The sequence below is a fragment of the Panthera uncia genome, chromosome E3, assembly GCF_023721935.1.
Source record: "Panthera uncia isolate 11264 chromosome E3, Puncia_PCG_1.0, whole genome shotgun sequence".
In the NCBI taxonomy this organism is placed as follows: domain Eukaryota; kingdom Metazoa; phylum Chordata; class Mammalia; order Carnivora; family Felidae; genus Panthera; species Panthera uncia.
Window position 1 is genome coordinate 27,160,786 of NC_064815.1, and position 20,152 is coordinate 27,180,937.

At 47.7% G+C, this 20,152-nt stretch overlaps 1 protein-coding gene and 1 long non-coding RNA gene across 3 annotated transcripts; both read left to right on the forward strand.

Moving 5' to 3' along the window:
• Nucleotides 1-6,078: 6,078 nt before the first annotated feature.
• LOC125928268 (paired immunoglobulin-like type 2 receptor beta) lies at nt 6,079-18,278 on the forward strand. Of its 2 annotated transcripts, XR_007459611.1 has the most exons (5): nt 6,079-7,401; nt 7,722-8,111; nt 14,169-14,330; nt 16,666-16,828; nt 17,993-18,278. XR_007459611.1 is itself a non-coding variant. In XM_049638896.1 (4 exons), the coding sequence occupies exons 1-4, from the start codon at nt 7,347-7,349 to the stop codon at nt 17,995-17,997; spliced, it is 612 nt and encodes a 203-aa protein (XP_049494853.1). In that variant the 5' UTR covers nt 6,095-7,346; the 3' UTR covers nt 17,998-18,278. The 2 variants fall into 2 exon arrangements, 1 of the variants encoding a protein (XP_049494853.1); XM_049638896.1 differs by lacking the exon at nt 16,666-16,828 and having other exon boundaries at nt 6,095-7,401.
• On the forward strand, nt 8,125-10,804 carry LOC125928270 (uncharacterized). The gene is made up of 2 exons (XR_007459612.1): nt 8,125-10,286; nt 10,547-10,804. It is a non-coding gene; the product is annotated as an uncharacterized LOC125928270 (long non-coding RNA).
• Nucleotides 18,279-20,152: the final 1,874 nt, after the last annotated feature.

A 20,152-nucleotide genomic window follows, 5' to 3' on the forward strand; every position in this document is an offset into this window, starting at 1 on the left:
CTTCCGGCTCTGTGCTGACAGCTCAGAGCCGGGAGCCTGCTTCAGATTCTTTGTCTCCCTCTCTCTCTGCCCCTCCCCTGCTGGCCCTCTCTCTCCCTCTTTCAAAAATAAATAAACATTTAATATATATACACACACACACACACACACACACACACATATATATATATGTATATATAATTTTATTTGGATTTGTTTGAATCAGATATGGTAAGACACAAAGACACAGAAATTACTGTCATGAGGTAAGAATTTATACTCACTGATCCCTAGATCCCAGAGGCATGGAATCTCATGCAGGGCTGCATTGGGAGACACCAAGTTCGGTCAGGAAGCAAAGGAAATGAAGGGAAAACATGGACAGGAGCCTTTATCTAGTGTCTGTGGAAAAGACAAGGCAAAGCAGGTTAAGCTGGTTTATGATTGGCCAGTGGGAATAATTTCAGCGGATTCTGCAGATTAGGGGCTGCCCTGGGGAGAATGGGGTAGAGGAATATTGCCCTCCTGGGGCAGAAGAGCCAGATGGAAGAGGTGGTTTGGAGTACGGGCTCTGGACTGGGCTCTGGACTGGTTGGTTTGCATATGAAAGGTGTGCTCCTGGGCAAGTCTTTGCCATCTCTAGGAACTGGCCAGCACTGAGAGGGGCAGTCTCTCCCTGGTCAGTGAGGCTCCACCTGTCAAAGCATCAAGAACACAGCAAATAAGCAAAACACCCAGCACCCAGTAAGTGGGAGATGTCATCCCCACCTGTTTCAGCGTTGACTTTGTGGCCTCCCTCTCCTTGCTTCACACGGGTGAGTCTTCCCTTCCCAGCTGGGTCCTAATTCCTGGAGGGCTCACTGCATGCCTGCCCCCAACCAGGGCAGAAGAAACCCTCTCTGGGCCCCCATCCTCTGGATAGAAAACAGGAGGAAGTAAATAAACACAGTGCTGTTGTCAGCAGTGGCACCAGGCAGTTCATGGGGAAGGGTAGAGACTGTGCCCTGTTCTCCTTCAGAGAACTATTGTCATCTTCCTGCCTCACCTCACGCTCACATCCCCTTGCCTTTGTTTGCCCAGACCTTGACAAGTGGCCTGATGAATGAAGCGCTAGGAAGGGCTGTGGGAGGAAAGGAGGCAATAACTTGGGAAGCACCAAGCTTACAAGGTGCACAAACCTGAGAGTGGTCCAAACTACTCCAGACCTGCCCAGTGGAGGGAACTAGAGTGAGGTGACCCCTCTGAGCTGTAGTTTCGTCCTCTGTCGGGTAGAATACAATTCCTCTGTCTCACAGGATTGCTATGAAAAGTAAAAGTAACACACAGGGGGAGTCCTCAAAGTCAGTGTCCTTGCCCCACGGCAGCAGTTCTCAAACTTCAGCAGGTAGAGTGGGGCCTGAGAATTAGCATTTCCACAAGTTCCTAGGTGAGGCCGATGCAACTGGTCAACACTGTGATACCTATGAGGGGTATGGCTAGGATATACAGTAGGCGTATGGTTAGCATTTTAAAGAATGGCCAAAATAGTTGTACTGTTTTAAATTCCCATCAGTAGTATGAGAGTTCCAGCTGCTCCACATCCTTGCCAACCGCTAGTATGGTTGGTCTTTCAATTTTGGCCATTTTGCGGATATGTGATGGTATGCCATTGTGGTTTTCATTCCATTTCCCTAATGACTAATGATGTCACACATCTCTTCATGTGCTGCTACCTGTATATCTCCTTCAATGAAGAATCCATCTAATCCAGTCTTCAGCTCACCTTTAAAATCGAGATTTGGGGGGCATCTGAGTGGCTCAGTCAGTTAAGCGTCCGACCTCGGCTCAGGTCATGATCTTGCAGTCTGTGAGTTCGAGCCCCGCATTGGGCTCTGTGCTGACAGCTCAGACCCTGGAGCCTGTTTCAAATTCTGTGTCTCCCTCTCTCTCTGCCCCTCCCCTGCTCATGCTCTGTCTCTCTGTCTCTGAGAAATGAACAAACCTTAAAAAAATTTTTTTAATTGAGATTTTGTTTCATCAAATTGAAGGTTTCTGTCAGTTATGTGATTTGAAAATATTTTGTCCCAGTCCATAGCTTTTATTTGTCATTTTCTTGATAGTATCTCTTGAAGAACAGAATTTTTAGTTTTGATAAACTGCAATTTATTAGTATATTCTTTTATGGATCATGCTTTTGGTGTTGAATCTAAGCAATCTTTGCCTAGCCCAAGGTCACATTTACTCCTGTGTTTTTTCTAGAGTTATATAATTTTAGGCCTTATATTTTTTAGTTTATTTATTTATTTTGAGAGAGAGCGTGCATGCATGAGCAGGGGTGGAGCAGAGAGAGAGGGGGAGAGAAAGAATCCCAAGCAGGCTCCATGCTGTCAGTGCAGAGCCCAACATGGGGCTCAATCTCACGAACTGTGAGATCATGACCTGAGCCAATATTAACAGTCTGATGCTTAACGGAATGTGCCACCCAGGCACCCCGTAGGTCTTAAATTTAAACCTATCATTCGTTTTCAGTTAATTTTTGTATAATGGATCAAGGTATGGTGTTTTGTGTGTTGTTGTGGGCTTTTGTGGGTTTTTTTCTGTTTTGTTTTGTTGTGTTTGGTTTGTTTTTGCATATGGAGGTCTAGTAGTTCTAGTACATTTGTTTAAAAGACTATCATTTCATGGGGTGCCTGGGTGGCTCAGTCAGTTGAGTGACTGACTTCGGCTCAGGTCATGACCTTGCAGTTCGTGAGTTCGTGCCCCGTGTCGGGCTCTGTGCTGATGGCTCAGAGACTAGAGCCTGCCTTGCATTCTGTGTCTCCCTCTCTCTGCCCCTTCCCCACTCATGCTGGGTCTCTCTCTGTCTCTCAAAAATGAATAAACATTTTTTAAAAAATTTTTTTAAACTATCACATTTCCACTGAATTACCTTTGCACCTTTGTGGGGAATTAATTGACCATATATGTCTACGTCTATTTCTGTATTCTGTTCTTTCCATTTATCTAGTTGTCCATCTCGATTACAATTGCTTTATAATAAGTCCTGATGTCGAATAGCAGAAATCCTCCACTTTGTTTTCATTTTCAAAGTTGTTTTGATTGGCCTCGGTCCTTGAACTGCTTTGGGAAATTTTTTTTAATGTTTGTTTGTTTGTTTGTTTTATTTTTTAAATTTATTTTGAGAGAGAGAGAGAGAGAGAGAGATGGGGGGGGGGGCAGAGAGAGAATCCCAAGCAGGCTCTGCACCGTCAGTGCAGAGCCCTGTGTGGGACTTGAACTCGTGAACCCTGAGATCATGACCTGAGCTGAAACCAAAAGTCGGATGCTTAACCAACTGAGCCACCCAGGCACGCCTATTTATTCATTGAGGGAGAGAAAAAGAGAGAGAGAGAGCGCGCGCACAAGCAAGGGAGAGGCAGAGAAAGGGAGGGAGAGAGAGAATCCTAAGTAGGCTCCACGCTGTCAGTGCAGAGCCCAGCGCAGGGCTTGATTCCATGAAGCCTGCGATCATGACCTAAGCCAAGATCAAGAGTCAGACGCTTAACTGACTGAGCCACCCAGTCGCCCTACTTTAGGAATTTCAGAGTTGACTTGTTAGTTTCGGCAAAAAAGCCTACTGGGATTTTGGTTAAGATTGTGTTAAAGCTACAGATTAATTTGGGGAAACTTGACATCTTAATAGTATTGAGTCCTCTCATAGAAGAATTTATTAGTCTTCTTCAATTTCTCTCAGCAAATTTTGTGGTTATCAATGTACAGATCTTGCCATATTTACTCCTAAGTATTTCATACTGGTGATGTTATTATAAATGTTTTTTTTTCAATTTCCAATTCTTTGTTATTAGCATATAAAACACAATAATATTTCTGCATATTGCTCTTGTATCCTGCAAACTTGCTTAAATCACTTGTAACTCTATTAGCTCTTTTGAATTTTTTTTTTAATGTTTTTATTTATTTTTGAGACAGAGAGAGACAGAGCATGAGCAGGGGAGGGGCAGAAAGAGAAGACACAGAATCCAAAGCAGGCTCCAGGCTCTGAGCTGTCAGCACAGAGCCCGACACGGGTCTCGAACTCACGGACTGTGAGATCACGACCTGAGCTGAAGTCGGATGCTTAACCGACTGAGCCACCCAGGCGCCCCTCTATTAGCTCTTTTGTAGATTCCACTGGATTTTCTACATAACCAGTCAAGTCATCTATAAATAAGGACAGTTCTTACTTCTTCCTTTTCAATCTGGATGCATTTTGTATTAATTGTTGTACATGCAAGATTTTAATTGTAGAGGTGACTGAGTGATGACACAGAGCTAATGCCGTTGAAGGAAATTTTCTGTAATTTTTATTTCCTAAGAGAAGGGAAAACGCCATGTCATTAGAGGGCCACCTGGGGAAACACTAGAGGAGGTAGAGGCAAGAACAAGCGGAAAGCATAGACCACAGACTTTATCGTGTTTTCACCAGGCAAGACATGGCAAAGAAGGGGAAACACCTTAGGATTGGTGGGCTTTGGGCTACAACTGCTATCGCTAGTTGCCTGGAATCCAGCACAGGGTTGACTCAGGGCAGAAGAAATACTGGCCTGGTGTGTGAAAGTTAGATAAAGGAAGTGGTTTAGAGTATGGGCCCCATGGATTAGTTTGCATATGAGAGACATGCTCCTAGGAAAGCCCTTTGCAAGTTCTAAGAATAGGCTAGCCTTGGGAGGGGCCATCTCTCCCCAGTCAGCAAGGCCACAAGTGCCAGAGCATCAAGAATGCAGACAATTAAAAAAAAAAAAAAAAAGTTAATACAATTGCCATGTGATGAATGAATGCCAAATACATAAATACAGATTCTCAGAAAACACAGAACAATTTTACCTATTTGTCTTGCCTTATTGCATGAGCTAGAACGTCCATCACAATGAATGGGGGCAGTGAGAGCAGACCTCTTTGCCTTACTCCTGATCTTGGGGGGAAAAGAGGAGCGGGGTGAGGTGCCATGGACGGGGAAGGGACTGGAACAGTGACAGATGTGGCCAATGAAGAAGGGAGAACAGAAACTTAGTAGAACTTGGAGGAAGATCTAAGGCCCTATTCTCAAATTGTGATCCACAGCTCATAGTCCTCACTCTGTCCCTGTTTCTGATCACACTCCTGACCCCTCCCCCACAGCCACCCCCTGGGCTAAAAAGCTGCATTTAGGCTCTGCCCATCCAGGACAGGGAGGATGCTACCAGGACAGGGAGGATGAACAAACACAAAGACCACACACCATATGTGAGCAGAAATCATGTCTCCTAATTTCAAGTGTCATAGGGATCCCACTGGGACCAGGGGCTTGAACATGGCATGGAATGTGCAGCTTGCATCTAGGGAGATCGTATATGGGAGAGGCAGGGCCTGAGGCACCTGGGCGACAGGTACTCTGCCAAAGTGACCCAGAGCCTGTTGAGTAAACATGCCACGCTGCCCAACAGAAGGGGCTGGGGCACCCCCTAGTGGGGTCCAGCCCCCTCCTTGGGTGACCTGGCAAAGAAGAGACTGTCCAGCCAGGTTCCACAGCCAGGGAGGTAAGGTGGGAATAAAATTCAGGTGTCACCCCTCAGACAGGGCAGGCCACCCTCTAGAGGAACTGCCAAAAAGGCAGTCGGTCCTTTGTCCTCTCTTCTGTCCACCTTTCCAGCTGTCACCATTCACCCAAATGTCTTTCACAGCCCAGTGGACTCCATGACATTAAGGCTGCTTCCTGATGGTGCCTCAGTTTCCTGATGGTGAAAATAGAAAACAACAAATCCACCACCCAATGTTGTAGGGCTGAAAATGAGGCAATGGATGTTTAGGGCCTGGCTCAGAGAAGGGGATTCCATGAAAATGCAGAACCTGTCTCCTGGGGCCTAGGAGGAAGTGCAAGAAATGCAGACACAGGGACAGGGCAGGGGCTGCCTGGAAGGCCCTGGGAGAAGCGTGGGGGAAAATTAGGACTGAGGAAGCAACTGAGAAAGGAAGCTGGTCTTCTTGCTTCGGCCTCCAGAAGATGGGGCCACTTCCTGTGATGAAATCATGTTCTCCAATCCCCACCATCTACTGAGTAAGCCAATGCCAACCTCATTCTGGGGAGGGAGGGAGCTGAGCCTCCTAAAACCAGCACAGAGAGTCACCAATGGTCTCAGCCCCAGTATCTCATCCCCACCCACCAGCAGTCACAGGCTGGCAGTGCCCTCGATTGGAGACGGTCCAGGGACCGTCCGGAGGGTGACTCATTACTGCTCTGGGCCTTATTTCCCCCCTGCTCAAGGAAGGCTCCCAATTAGCCAGGGCTCTCACAGCTGTGGAGGGAATGACCTAAGGGGCATTATAAAAATACAGCCTCCTGGGGCTTACCCCCCAGAAGGGAGCCAAGGCCCAAGGTTGTGTGGTGCAACTTGGTGGGAGCATCCAGAAGGAGCAGAAGGCTCTGTGGACTCAGCGAGACTGGAGTTTGAGTCCTGGACCTGCCTCAAGGGTCACATGACCTGAGGCAGGGCTTCTCTGAGCCCTTGGTCTCCTCATCTGTGGAGTGGAGGACAGAGGGGCCTGCTGATCAAGTCTTGCCTCCTGTGGGTCGAGGCATGGGCTCAAGAAGGCCCACCCTCACCTCTTAACCCCAGGGATGGTGTGAGACTGCACAAAAGGAGCTGACCAGGGGAGGGAAGGAGCCTGATAGGCCTGGGTCCTAGGCAGGGGAGCCCCTGCTGGCAGGGAGAGCGGCCAGGTGCAAGTTGGGTGTCCTTGGTGCCTGGTGCTGGGGTGGAGGCCATCTGATCACCAGTGGGTCCCTCCTCCTTCCTCTGGGGAGGCGTTAGCTGGGCAGAGACTCATGGTTGCCTGTCCTCTGGCTGGAAGAGCCAAACTGGTCCTGCTGCAGCCTTTCACCTGGACGACAGAAAGAGGCCAGGAGATGCCGAGAGCCAGTGAGAAGGAGAGCTGGAGAGACAGAGACTGACTCCTGAGGAGAGGTGGCCAGGAGCTGAGATGGAAGAGGCGAGGCCACAGATGGCCAAGGTGTGGGGTGGCCATGTGAAGAAAGAACCATGAACCATGGCCATGTGAAGAAAGGCCATGAACTATGGCCCTCCATGTGAAGAAAGAAGTTGGGGGCCTTTCTCACGGCTCTCTGTGCACTGACCACAAGGGAGGCGCTTTTGCAATGTAGAAAAAGAAGAAACCAGATTGATAAAGGAAGTGCTGGGTACTCCGGGGGCCCGCGAGTTTGGGGAAGCTCACCCTCCCTTGCTCTTCCGAAGGAACCTGATCCACGCTTTCCACGTTCCTCTGGACTCCCCGAGGAGGCACCTCTGTAGGGCCTGCCCTCTGGCCTTGACAGAACTGCTTGGCTTCTCCTCTCCTGGGAGGAGAGTGAGGCAATGGGTCCGTCCCTGCTGCTGTCCCTGCTGCTGCTGCCGGCATCTCTGCAGGCTGGTGAGTGTCCAGGACACCCTGGCTCCGCCCCGAGGGCCAGGAGTCCCCAGGAAGGGCTGTGGCTGGGCAGCTGGAGAAGGGGTCTGCTGGGGTAGCCGGCCAGGCCTCCCAGCTCCAGCGGGCTGGTCCCATGGTGCCAGGTCCTCCCCAACCCTTCACCCTCCTCCCTACCCCAAGCCCGGCAAGGGGGACACCCAGGCCAGAGGGCCAGTCCTCCCATCTGTCACACTTGGTGTGCTCTGTGAGTGAGGGTGCCAGAAGGTCTGGGGTTATCGTCCTCATCTCTCCCAGTGGCTCAAAGTCTCCTCTCTCTCCTCCAGGCAGCTCAAAAGAATGCAATCCAAACACTGACTTTGGGATCAACCAATCAGCGTCTCTCTCAGCCCCCGAGGGTGGTTCCACCTGCATCTCTTTCTCCTACTTCTACTGCTGGGAGTTAGCCAAGGATCCCAGACTGAGTATAGCCGTCAGACGGACAGACTTCTCTGGAGAGGTCATCTACAACAGTACCCAGCGTTTTATCCATAAGGATTTCAAGAACCGGATCTCCCTGGACTTGAGAGAGGGTCAGAACTCCGGCACCCTGTGTATACGGAACCTGCGGAAAGAAGATGAGAATAGGTACTTTTGCCGGGTCCAAGTGGAAACGCTAAGAGATGGCAAAAAGGTGTGGCAGTCCATCCCAGGGACCAAACTCACCATTACCAACGGTGAGTCCAGCTGCCCGGCAGCCACCACACCCACCCTGCATGGTGCCCTCATCCCCCAGGCATGGCCCAGGCCCGGCCCAGGCCCCAATCTTCCTGCTTACCCCTTCTCTCAAACTCCTCTCCCCACCCCTCTCCCCTCCCCAGGCCTCTGCCAACTTTACTCTTTCTCCTGGATCTCCCCAAACCTGGGCTGCCTGGGCTTCCTTGCCCATCCCCCTCACTGCCCTCTCGGGAGCCAGTCCCCACCCCGGTCCCCCAGCCTCAGCACCTTCCAGGCTGCCCGGGAATCCTCCCTTCTTGCTTCAAGCTGGGCCTCCAGTCTTGCCTCCCTCCCCTCACCCCACGCTGTCCAGGTGGACTTGACTTCTTCAGGGCGTGGTCTGCCTTCCCTTTGTCCTGTGTCCCTGTGAGTAGCCCCTGCCAGCCCCCAGTCTTGTGTCTCCCCACAGTCGCGGGCTCAACCCAGCCCACACAGCAGGTACCCAATTATGACCCAAGACCCCTGTCCCCTGGCCACGCCCCATTACCTCTTTTCCCAGTCCCCCCTGCGTCCTTCTCCTGCTCTGCTCCTCGGAACCTGGCCCACGATGCTCCCTGCCCCAGCCCCTTCCCTCCTCTCCTTTCCCACCCCCCTCTTCCCCTGCCTCCATCCTCTTTACCCTCCTTGCCCCCCCCACCCCTGGTCCCCACCTCTGCCTGCACCGTCCCCACTGTCCACTCCGATCTTGCTCCTCCATCCTGGCCTTTGAGACATGCCATCGACAGCAGAAATATGGCGGCTGCCGCTTACCATGCACTGTGTCAGGTTGAACAACTAGGTGTACGTCACCCTGGTTAACAACCTTCCCCGCGACCCCACAGTAACAGTAGGCACTGCTCTTATCTTCCTGTTACAGATAGGGAAACTGAGGCTCAAAGAGCCTAAACGCCTGCCCAAAGCCACACGCATGGCGCAGGCAGGACTTGAACCCCGTTTAACCCCAGAGCCTCCACTCTTAACCTAGTAGCTGCTCAGCTTCACAGCTGACCTGATCCTATTGCTGTCTTCACCTATTTTAACCCAGGAACGGGATGTGTTACAGCAGCAGATCTTCCCATGTTACCCAGCAGGCCTTGGGAACCTTGGTTTGTCGGTCTCCAGAGCAGTTGGGGAGGGAACCCTTCCCAGGAGCAGGCACTAGGGGATGCACTGTCTGTAGATATTATCTGTAGAAATATTCCTTAAAAACTAAAAACCCCAGGTCTGCTCTTTATAATCACTTGCACTGACAATTCTAACAACGTATCACTACTCCTAGGTGGAAGGACACTCTCCGTGCCCCCACCCTTGGTAAACCACTGTCCCATCTGGCCACCGTGCTGGTTTCAGAGCAAGTAGAAAGTGGCTCACAACCTGAATTTAGCAAGACAGCGTTGGATTTCTATTTCTGGCACCTCCTCCATATTCCCTTAAATGGCCTTTTTTGAGAGGTTTCCCTCTCCCCAGACTCCTCTTCCTCCTTCCCTGATCCTCCTAACTTTCCTCATTTCTCAGTTCGGTCACATTTACTATGAATTTTTCATCAATAAATTAATTTTTCTTTAAAAAACATTTTTTTTAATGTTTATTTCATTTTGAGAGAGAGAGAGAGTGTAAGCAGGGGAGGGGCAGAGAGAGAGGGAAACACAGAACCTGAAGCGGGTTGCAGGCTGTGAGCTGTCAGCACAGAGCCCCATATGGGGCTCGAACTCATGAACCGTGAGATCATGACCTGAACCAAAGTCGGAAGGTTAACCGACTGAGCCACCCAGGCACCCCAATAAATTAATTTTTCAGTTAATACAATTAATTGGATATTCATGCTCATATTAAAAAATATAGGAAAGTAATAAAAAGAAATGTGTTTTTAATGTTTATTTATTTATTTTGAGATAAAGAGTGTGAGCGGGGAAGGGGCAGAGAGAAGGAGAAAAAGAACCCTGAGCAAGTTCCACACTCAGCATGGAGTCCGACATGGCGCTTGATCTCTGGACAGACCATGACACACTGACCTGAGCTGAAATTAAGAGTGTGAGGCTTAAGTGACTGAGTCCCCCAGTGCACCCAGTTATGCCTTTTTAAAAAAGGCTGCAGGGTGTCCCCTTGCGGTAATGTATCATAATGTACTTATTCAGTTTCCTATTTAAAGACTTTAGGTTGGGGCGCCTGGGTGGCACAGTCGGTTAAAGCATCCGACTTCAGCCAGGTCACGATCTCACGGTCCGTGAGTTCGAGCCCCACGTCGGGCTCTGGGCTGATGGCTCGGAGCCTGGAGCCTGTTTCCGATTCTGTGTCTCCCTCTCTCTCTGTCCCTCCCCCGTTCATGCTCTGTCTCTCTCTGTCCCAAAAATAAAATAAACGTTGAAAAAAAAAATTTTTTTTTTTAAATAAAAAATAAAAAAAATAAAGACTTTAGGTTGGGGGTGCCTGGGTGGCTCAGCCACGTGAGGGTCCAACTTTGGATCAGGCCATGATCTCACGGTTCGTGGGTTTGAGCCCGGTGTCAGGCTGTGTTCCGACAGTGTGGAGCCTGTTTGGGATTCTCTTCCTCTCCCTCACTCTCTGCCCCTCCCCCACTCACACCTTTTCTCTCTCTCTCTCTCTCTCTCTCTCTCTCAAAAATAAATAAAGTTTAAAAAAAAAAAAGACATTTAGGTTGTTGACACAACACAAAGCTGCAAAGAACACCCTTAAACACAGGCCTTTGACGACTTGTCCAGTATTTCCACAGGATAAATTCCTAGCACTGAAATTACTGGGTCAAAGGCATGCCTGGGCATTTTGCATTTTGATAGATATTCCCAAATGCAATGCCAACCTATCCATTTTCCTGTAGTGCCAATACTGGGTGGGTCCCTCTACTTGGATCAGTAAAAACAAGCAAGTAAACAACACCCCCAATGGCTTCTTATTTTAATCTGCATTTTTAAAAATTATTGAGAATAACCTCAGCATTCTCATATTACAAGATTTAGATTTGCAAAGTGACATAGGATTGCAAAATTTGGGGCACCAGGGTGGCTCAGCTGGTTGAGCTTCCAAATTTTGATTTGGACTTAGGTCATGATCCCAGGGTCTTGGGATCTAGCCCTGCGTTGAGCCCCATATCAGGCTTCATGCTGAGTGTGGAACCTGCTTAAGAGTTTCTCTCTCTCTCTCTCTCTCTCTCTCTCTCTCTCTCTCTCTGTCTCTCAAATAAAAAAATTGGGGGGGGCCAGGGTGGCTCAATGGGGTAAGCATCTGCCTCTTGGTTTCGGCTCAAGTCATGATCTCACGGTTTCCTGAGTTCAAGCCCCACATCAGGCTCTGTGCTGACAGTGTGGAGCCTCCATGGGATTTTCTCTCTCTCTTCCTCTCCCTCTGCCCCTCCCCCACTCACTCTGTCTTTGTCTGTCTCAAAATAAATAAACTTAAAATTTTTTTTTTAATTTAAAAAATTTTAAAAAAGAGTTTCAAAGTTTTCCATTTCTCTGTGTTCTGAAACCTTCTGTTTAGGAATTATCTGTTCCTTGACTTTTTCCAAGAGTTTACCCATAAAACTTCCTGAGCTTAGAATCTTTATAAAAGGGAATTAATAGTGTTCTTAATTTCATCTCTGACTAGTCTTGAGTTAAAGTTTTTATGCTATTTCTTAAACATATCTTTTTAACATTTATTTATTTATTTTATTTATTTATTTTTGAGAGACAGAGCACGAGCAGGGGAGGGCAGACAGAGTGGGAGATATAGGATCCGAAGCAGCTCCAGGCTCTGAGCTGTCAGCACAGAGCCCGACATGGGGCTCACACTCACAAACCGCAAGATCATGACCTGAGCCAAAGTCAGACGCTTAACCAACTAAGCCACCCAGGCACCCCACCCATCTTAAACATATTTTTTAAATGTTTTGTTTGTTTTATAAAATCATCCACTTCCGAGAGGTTTTTAGATTTATCAGTCTATAGTGGAGCATACACTAACTCATAGTTTCAACACTTTTTTGTTGTTAGGTTTGGAAAAATTTCATGTTTGCCTGTTTGTTTTTTCCCTAAATAACCACTGCCCACATTTATTACACCTAATGCTGTCCTGTTTCCCATAAATTTACTCCTACATAGCTTCTCATTACATTCTTCCTCTGTTTCCTTCTCAGAGAAAGCCAACTTCTCTCTGTTTTTGGTATTTTTTCTTTGGGAACTATTTCATTCATTTAAAAAATGTCTCCATATTTAAAATAACGGAAGTATTTAGTGCTATAAATTTAACTTTGAGTGTAGCTTTAGCGTTTATATGCATTAATATTGTTTTTATATTATCTAGCATGGCAGTTTCTTTGATTAAGTAATTATGTTATCTTCTATATGTTTCTTTGATTAAGTAATTTTTAATTTTTTTAATGTTTATTTTTGAGAGAGAGAGAGAGAATGAGCGGGGGAGGGACAGAGGGAGAGGGAGACACAGAATCCGAAGCAGGCTCCAGGCTCTGAGCTGTCAGCACAAAGCCCAATGCCGGGCTCGAACCCACGAACCGTGAGATCATGACCTGAGCTGAAGTCGGACGCTTAACCAACTGAGCCACCCAGGAGCCCCTGATTAAGACATTTTTAAAATTTTAAATTCTCAACTGAGGAATGGTATTTTACCCTTTTACTCTTCATTTCTAATAAGAGTGAATAGTGAATTTGGTCCACACTAACCTGAAGATTTTATTCAAATGGGATTTTTTTCCTTTGGATTTGATCAATTTTTTAATGGTCCATTAAAAGAAGGTACAATCTGTTTGTAAGTCTTACATATTAATTTAGCCTTAAAAATACATTCCAGGAGCGCCTGGGTGGCTCAGTCGGTTAAGTGTCTGACTTTGGCACAGGTCACGATTTCATGGCTCGTGAGTTTGAGCCCCGTGTCGGGCTCTGTGCTGACAGCTCAGAGCCTGGAGCCTTCTTTGGATTCTGTTTTTCCCTCTCTCTGACCCTCCCCTGCTCGTACTCTGTCTCTCTCTCTCTCCCTCAAAAATAAATAAAACATTAAAAAAAATGTTAATACATTCCAATATAAATTAGAGGTGCTTTACAGATGTTTTCTCATTGATTAGAACAATCCTGAAAAAGGACAAATACTGTTTGATTTCACTTGTAAGAGGTCGGTCCCTAGAGCAGTCAAAATCATAGACAGACTAAAACATGGTGTCTCTTCGATCAGATGGGGGCTCCCAAATGTGGGGGGATGATCGGTGGAAGTATGTGGCCCAGGCAGGTGAAAGGATTCACCCAAGGCAGAACAAAGGTGACAGAAGTTTTACTGACTACAGTGAAAGGGAGCAGCAGGCAGGATAGAAGAAGAAAAGTTGTCTGCAGCAAGGCAACGGGTAGGAGCTGTTTTAAAAGCGGGGAAGGTGAGGAGGTGTGATGATATATGGAATTTTCCCTTTTTTGGGTCATTGTGCCTGGTTGTATGTAGCCCATTGGTCAGTTAGGGCCTATGGATATTTTGAGGTCACCTGATGGGTCTGTCTGGATTCAGCCAGGGAGTCCATGTGGTCATTTTGCCTTGATCAGTTTCCATTTATCAAGCCTGTTGTCTAAAAGCAGCATCTACAGAACAGTGGATGCCAGTGGTGGGGCCAGGGGGTAAGGAGTGTCTAACGGATACACAGAGTTTCATTTTGGGAAAATTAAAAACCTCTGGAGAAGGATAACAGTGATAGTTGTACAAGAACATGAAGAAATTTAATGCCACTTAACTGTACACTTACATATGGCTAAAATGGTAAGTCTCGTTATGTATATTTTACAATAAAAAGTATTTTTTGTTCCTGTGGATTTAGTGATCCCTGTTTGTCAGGGATGAAATGAGGTTCTGAGGTCACAGCACTGATCAGAGGTAGAGTCAGGATTTAAACTGAGTGATGTGGATTCATCACTCCCATCCTGTGTGAGAGCTTCAGAGAGTTGCTCCCCACCCCCAATATTCCCCACACTAGGGAACAAGATTTAAGTTTCATCCAGATACCTCCAGGCCTCTGAGGGGGAATCTGCTAAATTCTCGTGTCTTCTCAGCTGCCCAGATGACCACAATCACCAAGGGCCCTACCACCACTGTCACCACCACCACAAGGGACATGAATATGGAAACCATGGTCAAGGTGGCACTGCCCATTGCTGTATTCAAAACTGCAATTTTGGGACTGGTTGTCTACCTCTGGTGGAAGAGAAGCAAAGGTAAGTTTTTCTGGGCCATGCTCCCCACCAACCTTCCCAACTGGAGTGATTCTCAGAACCCACCCGCCTCAGAATGACCGCAGGTGCAGGTTAGAAAATGCAGATCCCTGCAGGTATCTAGGTCTGGGTTTGGGAATCTGCATTTCTCAAGGTCTTATCAAGTGGTGTCCGTGTGTGATCCAGTTTGAGAACCACTGCTCCAGACCAATCCCTCCCCACAAATCTGATCATTTTATAGTTTTTGTCTCTTAACTTAATCATTTCCCATCAATTCTCACCTTTTGGTTCATGGGGAGGGGAGGGTCAGCCTTGGGAAGAGTAAGAAGAGAGCAGAAGGGAAAGGAAGTTGGTTCAGCCCAGCAAGCATTGGTTGAAGACCTATCTTCCAGGGTCTGGCTTATAATTTTTTTTTAATACTCATTTCATTTTGAGAGAGAAACAGCACAAGTGGGGAAGGGGCAGAGAGAAAGGGAGACACAGAATCCAAAGCAGGCTCCAGGCTCCAAGCTGTCAGCACAGAGCCCAATGCAGGGCTTGAACTCACAAACCATGAGATCATAACCTGAGCCAAAGTCAGATGCTTAACCAACTGAGCCACCCAGGCACCCCCAGGGTCTGGCTTACAATTGGAGACACAAATGTAAATAAAGGGTAGGTCCTGCTTTCAAGGAACTCAGTGGAAGAGGGAGAGGAAAGGGGGTGACTACCTCATTTGGAAAGAACTGTGGTAGTCTAGGACATTGGAGGGGAATCACAGAGAGCTTCCCATAGGAAGTGACACTACAAAAAGTCTCAAAGAGTATAAGAGAATTAGCCAGGCAAGTGGTGAGGGTGGTGAAGACATCACTGTCCACGCAGGTACGGGAAAGCAGTGGGGGAACTCTAAGCAGCTCCGTGCTGTGGAGGAGGCTGGAGATGGGAAGAGAACCTTGTAAATCACACCCAAGAGCTTCTGCTCCCAGAGGCAACATGAAACAGTTCGCCATGCAGATACATAAGTATGGGGTAGAGGTGCCAGAGGTGGGCCAGGCCAATCTAATGCAGTGGCAGTGTGGGTGGAGGGATAGAGCCAGACCCTGGAAGAGTTCAAGAGAGAAAACTGGTAAGACTTGGTGATCAGGCTGGTGTAGGGGCAAGGGAGTGGGAAGAACTTGGGTGAAACAGCCAAGCAAATTAGAGAACACAGGAGTTCAAAGACCATGTTGTGGGGAGAACAATGCTTCTTTAGCTTGAGACATGTTAGACATACCTGTGTGGCATCTGAGCAGAGATGTTCATCAGAAATTTGAGTGTATGCATTTACACCTAAAAGGACAGGGCTAGGGGTACCTGGGTGGCTCAGTCAGCTGATCGTCCCACTCTTGGTTTCAGCTTAGGTCATGGTCTCGGGGTTGTGGGTTCAAGCCCTGTGTTGGGTTCTGCACTGAGCATGGAGGCTGCTTAAGATTCTCTCCCTCTCTCTCTCTCTCTCTTTCTCTCTCTCTCTTTCTCTCTCTCTCTCCCTCTGCCCCTCCCACCCCTAAAATAAAAAAACTTTTAATTAAAAAAAGAGGACAGGGCTAGAGGCATTAATTATTTACACCCCAACACCCTCCAATACTGATTTGAAATTCCTCTAGAGAAAGATTTCAGTGAGAGGAGATTAGCCCTATCAGATATTAAAGCACAGAGGTGAGCAGCATAGAATCTAGACTGCCTGCCCTCAAATCCTGGCTGGGGAAACTCTAGTGCAATGGTTGTATTACTCTGTGCCTCAACTTACTCATCGGTAAAATGAGAATAATAATAGTACTCACCCTGGGGGTTGTCACGACAATTAAATGTAATTCGCTGAGAACAGATCCTGGCACAGAATAAGGACTATGTGAGCACTAGCACTTGTAATTATTAAGCTGCAATAATTAAAATGATTCGATGCTGTCATATTCATACACAGATAAACCAATGTATTAAAAGAGAAAAGCCCAAATATAGGCAGGACAAAATAGGTCAAAATATATTCAGGAATTTAGTAGGTTAAAAATTGGCATTTCTAATCAATGGGGAAAGATGAGTAATTCAATACATGGTGAGGGAACAATTGAGCAGCCATCTGAGAAAATGTTATCTCATAATTTGCACCAAAATAAATTCCATGGAGATCAATCAAAGAGTTAAATGGGGGGTGGACAGCATGGGGGGGAGGGGAAGAACCCTAGCATCAGAATAAAGCACGTGAGACTATTTTATAACCATGGAGTAGAGATGATCTCCCTAAATATAACATAAAACCTAAGAGCCATGAATAAAAATATTGGTAAACTCAAATATATGCAAATTGTTTTTAATTCTGCAGAGGAAAAATCACAGTGGTTGTCTCTAGAGTGAGGATGAGGGTTGGAGATGAAGAAAAACATGACATAGTCACTGAGGATACAGAAGACAGTATTTAAGGATTCAACTCAGATGAGAAGCCATAAACTCTGTAAAGGCATCGCCTCATGTTTTTCCTCATGCAGGTTAGAACCCTCTGGGACTTGTTCATTAGGAGTTATGTTCGCCTGCTGGCACTAGAGACCAAAAGTAACAGGGCTTAAATAAGACTGAGTTTATTGTTTTCCCTCATATAAAAGGATGAGGAAGCAGATAGCAGAGGACACTGTCCTTAGGCAGTCAGGCTTCTATCTTCCTGCTCACTGTTATGGCTACTGGCTTTTATCCTGAAGGTTGCCTCATGATCCAAGATGGCTGCTCAGAGTCCAGCCATTATTTCTGAATCCAGACAGGAAACAGGAGGAAGGAAGAAAGAAAAAAAAAAAAAAAAAGACTATGCCACAGCTGTCTGTCCTCATTTTAAAGAGTCTTCCTGAAAACCCTACCCACAACTTCCCCTTGAATCTTACTGGCTAGGATGTACTATGTCCCACATCTGTCAGTAGGGCAGCACACTGCCACCCCAAATAAAATCAAGGTTCTGTAGCTGAATAAGAAGAAATGAATGGATATTAGGTAAGCTAATAGCATTCTCTGCCATCAGCCACATCCAGAATTAGAGCTGTGTCAGCTAAGTGTGGCATAAGGACAGAGGAACACAGGTGGTCAAGGAGCTAGTGAAAGGGCAGGAGTAGAGAGTAGAGGATGAGCAGGGAGCTTGGAGAGCCCAAAAGAAAGTGGATTATTAAGGGACAAGATTTCAGGGGGTCAAAACACAGATATACCAAACAGGCTGATGATAAAAGAGAGCTGGAAGGAAAGAAAGTTGTAGCATAAAAATGATGCTGGCACTTAATATTTCAGAGTTCTCAATCCCAGGGATAAAAATGAGTCCAGGGTATGGCTGAGTGGAGTGGAGGTCACTAGAGTTGGGGGGACATAGGAGTCCCATGTGTTCAGAGGGCTGTCCCTGTCGATGATGGGACCTCCCAGGATAGTGTTGGGTGGTGGAGGGGATGTCTGTGAACCAGGGGCTGATCCTTGGGAAACGCTGTAGACAGACTCAGAAGGACAGGAGGGGAGATGGTGGCAGGGGGACAGCAGAGGTTTCAGTGGCAGAGGATGGAGAGGAACTGGCTGCAGCATAGACACCCATTCCAGCCCTGAGGTTCGGCAGGGGGAGGGAGGGAGGGGAAACAGCTGCCACTCCCCTTCCACTGTCTACCGCCTTTTCCTTCTTTCTCCCCCAGGATGAAGTGCAGGATGACAGCAGCATCCTCTATGCCTCCTTCACCCTCTCCAGCTCCTCCCTGCACCCCTCCCAAGGAGAGTCCGCAGGAGACCCTGTATTCTATCGTAAAGGCCCAGTGAGCAGGACTGAATGGGGACTCCCTGAGACTAAGCTGCACAGAAGGTCACAGCTTCTAGTAATAACCCTGGCCAGACACAGACAAAAGCCAGTGGGTGTGGAAGGCCACCAAGGACCAGAGAGAAACAGAGCCATCTGCTTCCATTCCCTCTTCAACGTCCCAGCCCTTGCCCACAAAAATAAAAGTACTAGTAGGATTTGCCTGAAGGCACCTAAGGAGAAACTGATGGCATCTTCTGTCTTTTCCTTCTCGCCAAAAATGAGCTGTAAAAGTAGCTCACACCCGAGATCCCTCCTCCAGTGCTGGTGTTCAGTGACCGCCTTCAGGCCAGGCGGGGGACCCCAAACACTGGCAGCCAGCCCAGAGCCCAGACTCTGCTCCCTTATCTAACCATTCTACTTCTGCTACCATAACATGTACCGCGTTAAGTGCATCACTCATGTAAGCATCACCAACAACCTTATACAGTCCTGGATGCACTCACCGGAGGCGTGAAGAGAAGACCCAGAATGGTTAGTGCTTTTCTCAAGGCCACACACCTAGTAAGTGGCTGACCCAGGTCTGAACCCAGACCTGCCCTTCTCGACGGCCTCCTCCCAGGACTTGGGTCTCACTGCCTTCCCAGATCCCTGTACTGTGCCGGCCTCCCACCAGAAACAGGGACATGCCACAGGGACCGGGGCGGGGGGGTGGGGGGGGGCGGGGAGAGAAGCCAAGGGAAGCATGTGGTTAGAGACGAATGGAACCACTTAAGCCGGTAACCTGTTTTATTAACACATAAACTGCAGAGCCGTGACTTTAGCCAATTGACCTGTAGCTGAGGAACAAACCCCACACTTAGTAGCTTCTCAGGGACCCTCTGAGGGACTCTCTCTGATGCTCCTGTGGAAGCGGGTGAGGCAGGAGCACACAGCTATTCCTCAAAGAAGGTCGTGGTGAACTCCCCAGGGTCATCTCCACACTGTGGCTCCTCCAGCTGCTCCGGCTCTTCTCCAACATCTTCCAGGAGTTGCTCCAGGTCCAGGTCACTGGAGGCTTCATCATCATGGGGGACGCTTCCAGCCTCCTGAGGACACTTTGAGCCTTCTTTCCCCACCATGGGACAGGTCCCAAGATGGGCTGGTGGGGGCAGGCCCTTTGGCTGCATCCTGGCTTATTTGTCCTCAGACGGGCTGGTTCCTGCAGCCTTGCTTTGGGGAGCTTCCCGTTATTTAGCTTGTTATGTTTTTCTCCCTCCTACAGCTTTGATCCATCAACTCCCATACCACCCTGGGATCCCGGCCCCAGAGCCCTCTGGCAAGACACCTGGAGCTTCATATAGGAAGAGGTGAACAGGAGGGCTCTGAGTGGCACCCCTTTGTTCGCAGAGTGCACAGGATACTGGAACTTCTCCAGAGAATGGGCAGAGACAGACCCTGAAGTCCTGGGCAAGGAGTCAGAGCTGAGAAAAACAGCATGTGTCTATTACATGGCATTTGTAGACATAACACAAGCTCGGGAGCATTCAGAGAAGTTTTTTTGTTTTTTTGTTTTTTCCTCAGTTTCTGCTCTCAAAGGGCACAATGAGGAGAGGAGGACATTTCCAGAAAAAATTATCAACACTGGGTATATCTAATGTTAAGTGAATAATACAGAGAATGCCCTGCAAGAGTTTAAAGAAGAGCTGGAAAAATCAGGGGAGGTTTTTCTGTAGATGAGCTGAGTTGAGCCTGGATTGATGGATGGTACAGAACAGAGGGAGGCCGGCAGGAATAGAGCAGGATCAAAGGCCTGCAGGAGAGAAGGACTGCAGGCAGTCCTGCCAAACTGGAGCGGGGAAAGTTTGTCTCAGAGATGACTGGACGAGAAAGTTTGCGATGTGGAGCCACTGAATATTTGCAAATACAAGTATCTAATCATATGGGTCAAGTTTTCCTAAGAATTTACACAAGAAGGAAGCTAAAAGAAACTTCTAAGAGTACAGTCACTCTGGGCCCCACCTCGAATGCTGCTTTCCCACCATTTCCGAGGCCTCTCTAATGGGTCATTTCCACCTGTGTT

Bases quoted from the DNA above. Each gene is read 5' to 3' on its own strand.
- LOC125928268 (XM_049638896.1), top strand. From the start codon at position 7,347: ATGGGTCCGTCCCTGCTGCTGTCCCTGCTGCTGCTGCCGGCATCTCTG. The intron at 7,402-7,721 runs GTGAGTGTCCAG...TCTCTCCTCCAG, and splicing joins GCCGGCATCTCTGCAGGCTG to GCAGCTCAAAAGAATGCAAT. The intron at 8,112-14,168 runs GTGAGTCCAGCT...GTGTCTTCTCAG, and splicing joins CAAACTCACCATTACCAACG to CTGCCCAGATGACCACAATC.